General features: G+C 52.6%; 5 protein-coding genes across 5 annotated transcripts; 2 read left to right on the plus strand and 3 right to left on the minus strand.

The window, feature by feature from the left end:
* Positions 1-92: 92 nt before the first annotated feature.
* On the minus strand, positions 93-2,284 carry HMPREF1120_01043 (uncharacterized protein). The gene has a single exon (XM_009155049.1). The coding sequence runs from the start codon at positions 1,944-1,946 to the stop codon at positions 426-428; it is 1,521 nt and encodes a 506-aa protein (XP_009153297.1). The 5' UTR covers positions 1,947-2,284; the 3' UTR covers positions 93-425.
* Positions 2,285-2,461: 177 nt separating this feature from the next.
* Positions 2,462-6,208, plus strand: HMPREF1120_01044 (uncharacterized protein; the record flags this gene model as incomplete). Its single annotated transcript, XM_009155050.1, has 4 exons — positions 2,462-2,620; positions 2,676-5,425; positions 5,478-5,997; positions 6,053-6,208. The coding sequence occupies 4 exons, from the start codon at positions 2,462-2,464 to the stop codon at positions 6,206-6,208; spliced, it is 3,585 nt and encodes a 1,194-aa protein (XP_009153298.1).
* On the minus strand, positions 2,981-7,672 carry HMPREF1120_01045 (cyclin H). The gene has a single exon (XM_009155051.1). It carries the CDS (start codon positions 7,346-7,348, stop codon positions 6,266-6,268), a length of 1,083 nt encoding a protein of 360 aa, XP_009153299.1. The 5' UTR covers positions 7,349-7,672; the 3' UTR covers positions 2,981-6,265.
* An 801-nt stretch (positions 7,673-8,473) lies between these two features.
* HMPREF1120_01046 (uncharacterized protein) lies at positions 8,474-10,480 on the plus strand (the record flags this gene model as incomplete). The annotated part of the gene is made up of 4 exons (XM_009155052.1): positions 8,474-8,525; positions 8,589-9,410; positions 9,490-10,229; positions 10,283-10,480. 4 exons carry the CDS (start codon positions 8,474-8,476, stop codon positions 10,478-10,480), a joined length of 1,812 nt encoding a protein of 603 aa, XP_009153300.1.
* Positions 10,481-10,807: 327 nt separating this feature from the next.
* On the minus strand, positions 10,808-13,028 carry HMPREF1120_01047 (nicotinate phosphoribosyltransferase). Its single transcript, XM_009155053.1, has 2 exons — positions 11,665-13,028; positions 10,808-11,589 (listed from the first exon to the last, which is right to left on the minus strand). The coding sequence occupies exons 1-2, from the start codon at positions 12,533-12,535 to the stop codon at positions 10,997-10,999; spliced, it is 1,464 nt and encodes a 487-aa protein (XP_009153301.1). The 5' UTR covers positions 12,536-13,028; the 3' UTR covers positions 10,808-10,996.
* Positions 13,029-13,483: the final 455 nt, after the last annotated feature.

Below are 13,483 nucleotides of genomic sequence, written 5' to 3' on the forward strand. Positions count from 1 at the left end.
TATGAATGGTGGATCATGGTTGGGAGTTTATATGCCGCAGAGATTACCTTAGGTAGATAGGAAATCGTGGATACGCCTGACACTGCAAAAGATTCGACCGAAAGGAATTTGGACATTAACTACCTACTAATAACTGTATTGGGTATCTCCGCTTTAACAAAAGAAAAAGGGTAATCGGTCTCGAGAGAGGTCTTTCCCACTTGAACCGCGATGCTGGCGCCGATCTCACTATCGCTTTCACTCCAAGCCTATGGTAGGGGAATGTAGACGATCCACCGACATTGCAGCCTTTGACCAGTCCGTACAGTAGAACGAACTTCGTTCGCCTCTTCTACTGTGTCTTTGATATCAAGCGGTACAAGATCTTCTTGCTCTTGCAACAACAGCCTCTGTACACTGGCAATCGCAGAGAATGGCATCTTAACTCACAGATCTGGATCGTCCTCCATGCCCAGTCTAGAGAAACTGCCGAACGTTTCATCTAGCCCATCTAGCATAGAGCCATCGATCGACATTGATTCATCCCCTAGTGCTTCGAGATCATGGTGGGACACGCCCAAGTTGGCCTTCAAAGCTTCTCGCCGGACCTGCATCGCCACGATGGCTATGCCAAGGGCATTCCAGACATCTTGATCTTTCTGGCTAAAGTCCAGTTCTGCGATGATTCGCAACCTGTCAGGGTTGAAATCTGGCAGGTGAGAAGAGTGAGGACCTGGGTCGGAATCTGGTGGCGAAGCAGTCTGACGGATTGGTGACTGAGATGGTATAGGAGAGAAAGGACTAAGTGTGACAATTGCAATGACGGAAGAAATAATCACCAAGCCGAACAGGGTGGGTAACGTTTCGTCGTCAACAACCACTCTAGTCTGGTCGATCTCTGCAATGCTCTGGTCGTCCACCTCAATGCTGGGTTGCGCAACGACAGGCTGTCGGTGCCGTTGGGAGAGTGCATGCAGCTTCGTGGCTACTTCCTCGAGGGTTTCCAAGGTAGAGCGACCACCACGCTTCGTGATGATCACGTGGACAGGTACGTAATTAGAGTTTGATGATCGCAGACCTACATCCGCCAACGCCCAGTGGAGGTACCTTACCAACACCCGCTCGAGAATCTTCTCTCTTTTGGCGCCGGGGCTGACATGGGTACGATCCCGGACGTCATGGCCAGCTTCCAAGAGTTGACGAAGAGCACGGCAAGCCCGAAATTGATTGCCTCGTACGTTGTGAATCAGTGGTGTATCCGTGGCATCCCCCTGCGCGAACAGGCTGATGGGCAAGGTGTCAAAATCGAGCATCCAGTTTTCAGGCAATAGCGGTTCGAAGCCTCGATAAGCCAGGTGAAAGAAGAGCTCACGCTCCGCCTGAGACCAGATTCCGGAATTAGGGGGCAGTCGAATGGCGGCAGCATGTCTTCTCGCTTCTTCCATAGAATGGTCATCCATGCCTTCTATCCTCCTCCTTGTCACGACAGAAGACGAGATTGATACTGCATCGTTCTCACGCCAGGCCATATCTGGCTTCGACTTTGCTTCCCCGCGTGGACGGGTCCTCAGATTTGCAACTCGGCGGGGTGTAGCGGGAGGTGGCATCAATATTCGATCTATCTCTGACCGCGCTCGTGTACTGTTGTCCCTTCCTAAGAAACTCGAAACCCCTGGGTGTTGCAGAGAGCCTGCCTTGTCGTCATGAGGGAGGAAGGCCACTCGATCTTCGGTCATCGCACGTTTCCTTGGAGGTCCCTCATCCCTGTCTTCCTCCACACTGCGCTTTCTCTCCACAGGGCCGAGTATTGCAGTCGAGCTGGGACTTTGACTGTCAACGACAATAGTGTCGGCTTCGTTCCCTCGGGCGGTGAGGCCTGGCGTATTCTGCGAGTCGGAAGTCGGCGTATTTATGGGTTTGACGAGGCTGGAGAGGTATTGAATAGGAGCAAATATGGAGATCGGCATTGTTCTTGAAGGGAGAGAGTGGGTTGGGAAGGTAGAGATGCATCGAAAGGCAGCAGAGGTCGCTGGGCGGTAAAGGACCCGGCTAGACAAAGAGGACGGTGAAGTTGAAGAGAGGCAGTCCACTTGAAACAGGGCAGGAGTATCGCCCAGCCGGAGAGTGCATGTTGAAGGCAGAGAGCAGCTAAGTATAGAGCTGAGCAATGGCGAACACAGGACTCAGGCTCTTTGTTTCGTGAAGAATACTAAGGAGGCAGAACCGGGGCAGGCTTACACGCAGTGCAGTGCCAGACTGTGGAGTGGGAAATGATGCATGCGGAAATTCCAGGTTTCAAGTCTTGGGTCCGTGCCTGCCGCGACTGGAGCCCGACACGCGGATCATTTTAAGCTTAACTGACACGGCGCTTGTGCGCTTTAGGAATGGATTCAACGTCCGTCACGTGACTGATTTCGTGCTTCAATCGCGACAGGTCTCCGTAGAGCAACCATGTCTCCACGGGACCATACTCGACATTTTCATGGACGCCACCGAGGTAGAGCTAGATGCGAAACTCTACAAAGCATCGGGTGCTCTTCTGCGAGAGATTGGGCACAAATTGCCGCTGCTAATCTTTAACCCGAAGAAGAAGCGCCGCCTAAGGGTGATCGATTCGAAATGCGAGGAATTGAGGTCGCTTGTATGTCGGTCCCCGAACGGTAAATAACTTGGAGCACTACCTAACGGCATTTTAGTTGGACCGGTTCCAGGAATGGCCACAGCTCCTCGACCAAAGCCTATCGAGCTACGTTCAACTTCTCAGTGACGCGTTTGTTGGCTACATAACCACGTCGAGTCAGCACTACGCTCCATCGTTCAAGTATGGGATAGCAACGGTCTCTCCACTGCCGCGAGCGATATGTCGCCTCCTGTATACACTGTGCAAGGTCAGGGGCTACAAGGTAATAGTGCGACTTTTGAACAACGAGCCCCGATTCTTGATCCCCATGTTATCCTGCTTTAAAGCCTGGAACACGTCGTCCAACGGAATGATCTGGGAGGAGCGTTACATCATGATGCTTTGGCTATCTCACTTAATGCTGGCCCCTTTTGAGCTTGCCACCATATCAACCTCCGATAGTCATCCACTTGACCCTGAGTTGTCCCAGGCATTTGGTGACTTGCCCGGCATTGCTGGCGACATCACAGCTATTGCGTTCCCACAACTGCAAATTTCCGGAAAAGAACGCGAAGCAGCAGGTATTCTTCTTGTTCGCTTATGCCTTCGGAAGGATATGCAGGACAATGACTTGCATCTCAGACTGGTGCATTTCGCTACACAGCAACTTCTGGCTGACGTGGACTTGACCTTCGTTAGTCCGTACAGGGGACTAGGCTTGATGACATTGCTCTATGGTATCATCAACTCCGGCTCGGACAGTGAGGTTGCTCCTTTTCTGAAACAGCTCTTCGATGCTACTTTCAAAATTGCCACGGACCCGAGGAGCCATTATTTGGCTATTCGCGATTCCGCACCCGCGCGAAAACTCATTTTAAAGATCCTGCGAGTGATTTTGACCCATGCAATATCCATCAGTTCAAGCGGAGGCTCTATGCCCCAGGTATATCTTACCTCGATGCTGGAAGAAAGCATCCAGTACTTCCTCGACTCCCTGGGCGACAAGGACACCCCTGTAAGGATGTCTGCTGCCAAAGCGCTCGGCGTGGTGGCCCTCAAGCTTGATCCCGAGATGTCTGGTGAAGTCATTGAAGCAGTGCTAGCTTGTCTCCAGGAAAATGTCCTTCTAGAAGACCCCCACACTCACAGCCTCGTGCCTGCCACAGAGAAGACTGCCTCCGAAGTCGGAGAGCTGAAGAAGAACTTATCTGCCGTTGATCCATTGCGTTGGCATGGATTGATGCTGACCCTAGCTCATCTCTTGTACCGACGCTCCCCGCCTCCGGAGCTACTCCCCGAAATCGTCGAAGCCTTGGTACTGGGATTGGACTTCGAGCAGCGATCGAACGTGGGCACATCCGTTGGGGTTGGTGTCAGAGACGCCGCTTGCTTTGGTCTTTGGGCTCTGGCGCGGAAGTACAGCACTGCCCAACTAAGTCAGGTTGACATATCGCGATTTGCTGAAGCCAGAAATGGAGATTACACGGAATGCCAAAGCGTACTGCAAATGATAGCCGCCCGGCTGACTATTTCTGCATGCTTTGACCCCTCGGGAAACATCCGACGAGCTTCATCTGCCGCGCTGCAAGAACTCATCGGGAGACATCCGGACACGATCTTACATGGGATTCCTCTGGTGCAAGTCGTCGACTATCATGCTGTTGCAAGGCTGTCGCGAGCCATGATTGAGGTGTCTGCACAAGCAGCGGCCCTCGACACCATTTACCACAGGACTCTGTTGTCAGCACTCCTTGGATGGCGCGGTTCTCGGGCCACTGATACCAATCAGCGGCGTTGGGCTGCTTCGACGATGCGGGTCCTGGCCGGTGACCTTTCGAAAGAGGACGCACTATCCTTCGCGGATATGATTGTCCGCCAACTTCTTGATTTGAAGCCATTCAATATAGGGAGCACAGCGGGTTCAAGGCATGGTTTATTGTTGGCTTTGACCGCAGTACTGGAGACGTTGACTGAACGCGAACACCTAGCCGTGGCTTCATGGATTCTGAAGGACGCCAATCCTGTTCTCAACATGAATGATCTTACGGGGAAAATGGATGCCCGCGTAACGGCTGATCTGGAGCTCGTGATGGAAGCAATATCTGCTCTAATCGGTGCCGTCTGCAAATGCCTTTCGGCCTCGGCAGCAGAGCATGAAAGTTGGATATCGTCGGCTCTAGCGCTGCTCGACCAATGTACAGTAACGTGTACGAAAGACGCGGTAATCGAAGCCAGTGCCAATGCGACCGTCGAGCTCTTCAAAGTACTCTCGCCTGATCGAGGCCTTGCGGTTGTCGAAGACTGGCTCAATGCAAGAAAGCAGCCAGTCTCTGCGTTCAAAAGCAAAGGACGTATAAAAACGCTCGGCATGATCTACGCTTATTTGGCCTTGCATGACGTACAGCATGGCCTCCAACAGAAAATTGTCGAGTACATCACAACTCTCATCAAGCAAGGTAACAGGATCGAGACGAGAGTGGCTGCCATGGAAGCGTTCGGGGTCATATTGCTGGACATGGAGGCAACCGTGTCCACCAAATTCGACGTTACCAGTATCTCGGAGACACTATACTGTGGACTGACGGACTACACCAACGACCAGAGAGGGGATATCGGCTCTCTACTCCGTCTCCAGAGTCTGGAGGCCGTAGATGCTTTGCGATCCAACGAAGAGATATCTCAGATCTCGAACCGTGTCATGGAGACTGTTATCCCTGTAGTGGTGAAGCTTGCAGCAGAGAAGCTGAACAGTGTACGGTTTCGAGCGTGGAGATGCCTATATGGCTTTTGGCAAACCCATGCGGCAGCCATGCCAAAACTGACGGGGTACGTGAATCTATTGTGGTGTTCTTGTTTCTGCAAACTAATGTTCTGGCAGGACCTTCGAATACCCCCAAGAAGTGTCCACAGAGCCATATTACCAGCAATTGATGAAACTCCTCTTGCTGGAATGGCTGCGTGAGCCTCTTGTACTGGGTCTCGTCTCGTCGGCGACATCTGGCACCGAGGTTATTTGTCGTGCAGCCAGCAACGCATTGGTCTGGTACATGCAGGGTCTAGACGAGGGCAAACGCGATTCGCTGAGTTCATTAGTCTCTTCGATCGTTCTGAAGCAGCTGGCCATTGATGAAGCACAGGACGACCGACAGGTGGTGCCATTACTGGACTTTCTCTGCTTCATGATGGACCAGGGGCTTTTTGCAGAGCAATCAACCGCAGATTCGCCACAGGGACCCGGATATGTTTGGACGATCTTGCAACATGTCCTAGGTCAATCACCCAGTCTTCAGAGGATCGAAGCATCCTTGAACCTTTGCTCAAGACTGGTTGCCAGCAAAGACTATCGAACCAGGGCTTTGGACAAGCTCACTCGCCAATTGCTCCACCGTTGGCCGAAGGTTGTCCTCTCCCTCCTATTCCATGCTGAAAAGTTGACTAACAGCCGATATATAGGTCCGCAACACCGCAGCTGATCTCCTGTATCTGGAGACTTGCAGTCCCATCCTAGCTTCGTGTGACTGGAACGCACCAGTCAGCAAGACCAAAGCAGTGGTGCTTGAACTCAGAAAGAGCCTTGGTGTGGCGGGATTCAATGCCACAAAGACGTAGTAGTGTAGAGGAGACACCTCTCTCCTCGTGGGTTGGGTTTTCAAGCTGTCTTCCCTCCTAGCCATCCAAGCCTCGTCCTTTGATGCATCGAGCAACAGCCTCCCTGACAGTCTTCTCATTATACTCTTCCCAGACGCTGTACAGACTAATCATCTCCTGAATGCCATTGATGACCTGTTCGACATCGATGCCGGACTCGACGAGAAACGTAATGATGTTCTGCAGCTTTTCCGAGTCTTTGATGGCGGCGACAATTGTTTTGTCTTTGTCTCTGTCAGTCGTCGACGACTCTTGCGCGGCCCTAGACTTCCCCTGGTTGTTGTTCACCGAATGCTGGCCAAATTGTTGGTTATTATTTGACATTTGCAAATTCCCCACAGCTGCACTGAACGAGCCCGACAGGTTCTGACCATGGCGGCCCACCAGGGAAGAGAACGGACCCGCCGAAGAGTCCGGGTTGACCAAGCTCTCATGCGAAATAGGCCGTAGAGTCCCCGACGCTTTGGCCGTAGGCAAAAACACCACAGCCAGCAACATTGCAATAATGGCAATCAAATGCGGCGGACACGTCAAGGGCAAATCAGTCATGTAACTATCATTGATGATGGACCAAGCCAGACCGAGCTCGTCGTTAGTCAGTCTTAAATCTTGGTTTTCTTTCAGCGCAATCAGCGTCCGATAAGGATGCCAGACAATCAATTGTGAGCGCATCTCGGAAATCAAACAGAATTCCATCTCGCCTAGTCGGAACACGTCCCCAGGCATCAACTCGGGCCAGGCTTGACGCGCCTCCGCGGCAACCAGACGAATATGGTGAGGCGATTCTTCGGTCTTCGACGACAGATAGAATGCTGTTGCGACGAGCAGGTATATGTTGACATTCTGCATTGGTGTTGATAGGAAGTATCGGTGTAAATAGACCAGGGCCGTTGCCATGCATTGTTGGCGGAAGGGGAGGCGTTTACCGAGTTGAAGAAGTCGGTCGCGGAGGAATATGAACATTAGTCGGCGGTCCGGGAAGGGGAATTGTTCGATCGTTTTGGCGTTGGCTCGCTCTAGGTCATCGCGGATCGAGGAGAGCTTTTCGGGGGTGAATGTCCAGTAGGTCCGTTGGGTTGAGGTCCAGTAGTCGGCTGCCATACTGGAGTTGGAGATGTTGGTGTATAGTTGTATATGACTGCTAAATTACCCACCGTAAGGGACACAATGAAATGTTCGGAAGATGCAGCGGTTGTTGACTGGACGAGCCATCGCTCCTGCCAGGAGGAGCGAATAGCTTCTTGGTCTCCCTTGCAAGCTGAGGCCCAAGAAGCACCGGCTGTGCACTGCAGCGAGGTAGATTTAGGTGAACAAGGAAAGACTGCAATTTGTGGTCCGATATGAGGACGATATGTGAAGAAGTACTGGAAGTATTCAACTAAGTTAGATCTTCATGTCTACGTTGTAGAGGCATATATCTGGTGCGACTACTGCCACAGTGTTGGAGACACCAGAAGGACATTGATTGTGCCGCTTTTACAGTAAGATAGATTAGAACTACGCTACTCACTAGCTTTTACTAGCGCAAAAGGTGCTGAGTTACTAGCATGTACTAGACCCGCTGGGCCGGCACCGGAAAATTGGTGGAGCCGCGACAATTTTAGTGTCGAAGCTTGGGTGCAACGTCTGCCCGAAGTTGTTCTCCTCCACACCCTCCACACTCGCACTCGCCCTCCCATCCAGTCCATTGGGTTCCGACGGTTCACTCCTAATAGATATGAGATGTTGAGACACTACAGTTCTCGCTATCTCAAGGAGTCACCAGGAGGAGATCATGTGTTTGACCGCATGATCGAGTGCTGTGCAAGCCGTCAACCCACAAGGCGAGGGGTGAACAATATACTATGACGGAGCGAGCCAATCTCTACGGAGAGAACATGAGTACAGTATGCTGGTTCAGCACCAGACTCTCGGGTCCTCACCTCATTCAAGGTGTAGCGCGACCCCGAGTCTCTAAGCGAGACAGCCCTAGCCCGTCGCTGTGGAAATTTGGATCTTCGTGCCTGATCGATGGCGAGCTCGACGGCACTGATTGTGCAATATGGTGTGATTGATCAACCGACTCCACGGTAAGACACCGGGCATGATTATGCAATCCGGGGCTCTGGCTCTGGACATGTACTGAAGGGCATGCCCCCTTTTTTGTTTATCATTGTCTTTTGTTCAACCTGTGTCTTGCCCCCCTGTCTGCCCTATCTTAGCTAGATCCAGGAACACAAAGGAAAAATGGCTGACCGTGTTGTTGGTTCGGTTGAAGACCGTGTGGTTGGTGTCCTGGGTAAGTAAAATCGGTCACTCTGCCCTGTCTCTCCTTTTTGCCGACAATTATTTACTGTCGCAGGTGGCGGTCAATATGGCCGATTGCTCAGTGAGGCGGCGAGTCGACTTGCCATTCCCCTGGTCGTGCTCGATCCCTCACCGGCATCTCCGGCCAAGCAGATTAGCGCCCCGGCGCTTCTGCACCCTACCCTAGCCCACGTAGATGGTTCGTACTCGAATGCCGACGACATTCATGCCCTTGCCAAGCGGGCAGATGTGCTCACTGTCGAGATCGAACATGTCAATGTTCAGGCCTTGTTCCAACTACGCGATCAGTATCGCACCACCGGCGGCCATCTGGGCAAGGGCATTGAAATCTACCCGTCGCCCGAGACTTTGGCAATAGTGCAAGACAAGCTCTCTCAAAAGAAGCTGCTGCGCGCATCTAACGTCCCCGTGGCCGAGTTCGTTGATCTTCCAGACACGACATCGGAAACTATCACTCAAGCGGCCAAATCGCTTGGTTTGCCTTTCCTGCTTAAGGCTCGCAGACAAGCATATGACGGTCGAGGAAACTTTGTCGTGCGCGATCTCGCCGATGTACCGCGAGCTGTGAAAACCCTAAGCGCACTGGGTGGTCCACTCTATGCCGAGCAGTATGTGCCTGATGTGGAGCACGAAATTGTCGTTGTTGTCGTCCGCACCGTCAAGGGTGAGATTCACAGCTACGGCGCCGTCGAGAACGTCAAGGCCGGCAAGATAGGACACCTCGTTCGTGCGCCTCTCCGACAAGGCGGCAAGGATGTGGCCAGCCAAGTAGAGGTGTTGGCGCAAAAGGCTGTCAGCACACTGGGCGATGGTGCCGTTGGTGTTTTTGGCGTCGAATTCTTTCTGTCGGCCAACGGTAAGACACTTATCGCGACCCTCTGTATCGCGCTAAAAGAGCCGTATCGTTGATAAACAACTCTTGTGACTCTTTCTAGGCAACCTGCTCGTCCACGAAATCGCCTCTCGTCCACACAGCTCAGCGCACCACACCGTCGAAGCATCCGAAACATCCCAGTACGAAAACCACCTCCGAGCAATCCTGTCCCTTCCAATCGGCAGCACCGACCTGAAAGTCCCTTCTGCAACAACGCTAAACTTGCGCTCCACACCCGACTCAGCAGACGAAGTCCGCGCCGTCGTCCAACGCGCCCTCGCCACCAAAGGCGCAACCGTCCACTTATACGGCAAAAAAGAGGCACCAGGGAAATCCGACTCGCCCAAGGGCCGCAAAGTAGGCCACATCACCGTCGTGGGCCTATCGGACGCCGATGTGAACGACCGAATCCATCAACTTTTGGGCTCCGGACCGTCAGCCTTTACCGACGACCCGTTAATCCCCAAGCCGCCCAAGTCGCATCCCCTACCACTTGTATCTGTTCTAATGGGCTCGGACTCCGATCTCCCGAGCGTCCGCGACGCCGCGCGCATCTTGGACCAGTTCAAGGTTCCCTTCGAAGTCCATATCGTCTCAGCCCATCGCACCCCGAAGCTAATGAACCACTTCTGCAAGGAGGCCGATGCCCGCGGAGTCCGTGTCATCATTGCCGCGGCTGGCGGTGCTGCTCATTTACCGGGGATGGTCGCCTCGGAATCGAATTTGCCTGTGGTTGGAATTCCTGTTAAGGGGCCGACGCTGGATGGTGTTGATTCGTTGCATTCGATTGTGCAGATGCCGGTAAGTGTAGCTTCCTATTTGGGGTTGTCTGAGTTTAATGTAATTTCTTCTAGCGAGGCGTCCCCGTCGCAACGGTCGGAATCAACAATTCCACAAATGCTGGTTTACTAGCGATCCGTATTCTGGCCGTCACTATTCCAAAGTATGCGGTCGCCATTGAAGAGTATCGCGCGAATATGGAGAGAGTTGTGTTGGAAAAGGGCAGGAATCTCGATGAGGCTGGGTGGACTTGGAAGTTGGATGATAAATAAATGGTTGATTAGAACCAGGTGTCATAAACCTCCAGACGTACAGTTCGCTGCTTGCTGGGTAGAAAATAAAAAATGTCTTGTCTCAGAATCAATGATTGGGGGTTTTGACTCAAGACACACAACTTTCCTGTATACCTAGGTAGTACTGAAAGCCGAGTCAGTTCCAGCCTAAGTTACCCCAGAGAACATAACAATCGTGGCGGTCAATGACAATTCAGGCTCCAGCAGAGGCTGCCAATAACAAACTGGATGTACAAAGTTAGTTGTTAGCATGGGTGCATGGTCAGCGAGCACAGCTGCGCCTATTATCAGGAGCAAAGGTAGGTAGTATGTTAAAACGGAAGTAATATTTTCTTGCGGTCAGAAAACATCGTGATTTCAGGAGAATATACATATAGTACCGAGCAAACCAATTTTCTTATTTTTGACAAGTCCCTTAGGCAATCCTGTTGAAGCCACACTCTTCAAAGAAGCACCACCTAGTCTCACTCTACCCAAAGTTCGTAGTAAGCAAGCCTATTTTGACCCATTGACCAGGTCCTTTTTCTCCGCCCACACAGGCTCATAATACCACCGCGGCACCGGCTTCTCGCTTCTCTCGATAATATCCTCAAAGTTATGATTGACAAGCAACTTCCCATTGCGGAACACCGGACGGAGCAAATTGACATCCCCCTCGACTTGCTCTTCCTTACGGATCGTCTTATATTCGCCGTCGCGGATGACGAGGGCCAACCTACCGCGCTTGGAGGTCTTTGCATTGTCGGATTTGGGCTGCTTGTAAATGTCGCGCCATTCGCCATTAATATTGATGGCGTTCGCCTTTTGGGTGAAAGCAAGAGTGTCGCGGTTGATGTACTGCAGCAGACCACCGCCCATACCCAAGTAGATGTTGTCGGCGGCGATGCGGCGGCGGTCGAGCTCGGCGTAGATTTCTTTCAGCGTGGCGAGCGTGAGGCCGTCACCTTGAGCCGCACGAATGTAGTCTGGTAGCACGCGGTAGCCCTTGGAGTTGGTGGTCGAGCCGAACTTGTTGATCAGGCCTTCAAGGGTTTCGGAGATCACGGTGGCGGGATCGCCCGAGTCGGGACGGACTAGGATTGTGCTTCCTGTAGGAAAACAAAATTAGCATTTCTCCAATTTTAAAGGAAGGAAAAAGGGAGGACCATTTTTCTTCCACTTACCGCTCTGGATAACTGCATCTTTGAGTTTCGTGCCGAAAATGTCGTTGACCGCGCCCTCGAGATCGTAAGAGTCTGACACGGCAACGACAAACGCCCACCCCTTGTACTGCTCGATTAGGTTGGCGTGGGCCTCCCATTCCTTCTCTCGTCCCCATGCCGTGACGGTCGAGTGCTCCGAGTTGGGTTGGGAGATGGCCGGGTTCAGCGCGTTGTAGTACAGCGTTGCGGCCAGAGAGCCGGAAATCGTGTTGGTTTGTCGGAAGTTGACGAGATGGGCCAAGCCGCCGATCGCGGCTGACTCCTGCGAACTCACGCCTCGCGCACCGTAGTCCTGCAATACGTCTCGGAGAATCTCAGGATGGTCGGATGTCTTGTCGAGGGCTTCGCGGATCAGCTGTTTGGCCAGCCAGCTGATGGTTCCCACTGAGGTCGGGTACCAGATCGCTCGAAGCAGGGCAGTCTCAATGAAACTCGTGACCCAGGGATACTTGGGATCCGTGTTGACGATCTGCACAAGGACGTTCTTGATGGGCAGCACAGTGCCTTCGGGAACGGCTTCGATCTCAACAGGCAAGTAGCCGTTGTGGTCGTTGACGATCCCCAGCCAGCCGGCTCGGTTGAATGGGATTTGGTGCTGGCGTGTGACGATCTCGGCCTCGTCGATGTCGTCAATGGTCACCGGTCGCAAGAGATGCTTCTTGATGAAGGCTTGCAGTCCAATAAAGAGGTGTGCCGGGTATATCCCTCCACGGGACTCGATGTAGCTGGACACATGGCTGGTCCCGGGCGGGTACAGGTTCCAGTGCGAATGCTTGTATGTGTCTGTGTTGAGGATGATGTTGTCAAAGTTGGACAACGTTCGAGGCGCCATGGTGGCTACGGTAGCTGTGAAGTGGGAGGAAAAAAGTACCGCCTGGTTACCTGGATAGTGCGCCTGTGATTATCCAGGTACTATGTGCTCGCCCTGGTCTCTGTGGTCGAAGGACTTGGTTCTTTTCAGACATTGCGAGCACCATCTCGCCTTCTTGTATGCCTTCATATTGTCCTCGATGCCAGCCATATACAACAACGTCGTCAATTCCCATCTTCATTGCGCAACCTGTCAACCGTTCAATACTCCGGATTTCGTGATATGGCCAGGAATGTTCGACATCAATTTCGGAGCCGTACGGGGCCCCAAACACGGCTATGATCCGTCTCAAGGTCCCAATTGAACGGTCAGGAAACGGCCGGTGCGCATAAGGTTTCATTCTATTCGCAACCTAGGCCGAGGCGGGGAGAGTGGAGGCTCATCTAAGTATACAAAGTTGTACCACGATCGACCCAGAGGAGACGAGGTGAGAGGTGCTTGGGCGCTTTAGAGGGCCCAAGGAGCGCTAGGTACGCTAGAATAATTAGAGGGCGCGCTAGTCCATAAAGCTGGTCCAGCTGTAAAACGGCAATCTTCTTTGCCAAAAGAGGAGCCGCTGCTCCTGGCGAGGCTCTGCGATGACCGAGGCATTTGACTGGCTGGCTTCGGGATGGGAAAAGCTGAGAGAGAAAATGGGCCCCCACCAGCACACCACCAATCAACCACCAATCAACCACCAACGACACCGCTTCGAATTGGCGGCCCATTGGTTCGCAGAACTTGAACGTCACATCCAGCAGAGCACAGGAGATCCAAGTAGCAAGTGGCTGCGTCGACGTCCATCATCCGAAACCTCGATTCGCAGCTCCACTCTCGAAACAAAAACATCTTTTCCTGCAAAGTCCCCTCTGCAAACGAGGCCCCTTGCCAGCCATCACAGCTTCAGAAGGTGTAGGACCTTCGTCTGCC

The sequence above is a fragment of the Exophiala dermatitidis genome (genome assembly GCF_000230625.1).
Source record: "Exophiala dermatitidis NIH/UT8656 unplaced genomic scaffold supercont1.1, whole genome shotgun sequence".
NCBI classification, from domain to species: domain Eukaryota; kingdom Fungi; phylum Ascomycota; class Eurotiomycetes; order Chaetothyriales; family Herpotrichiellaceae; genus Exophiala; species Exophiala dermatitidis.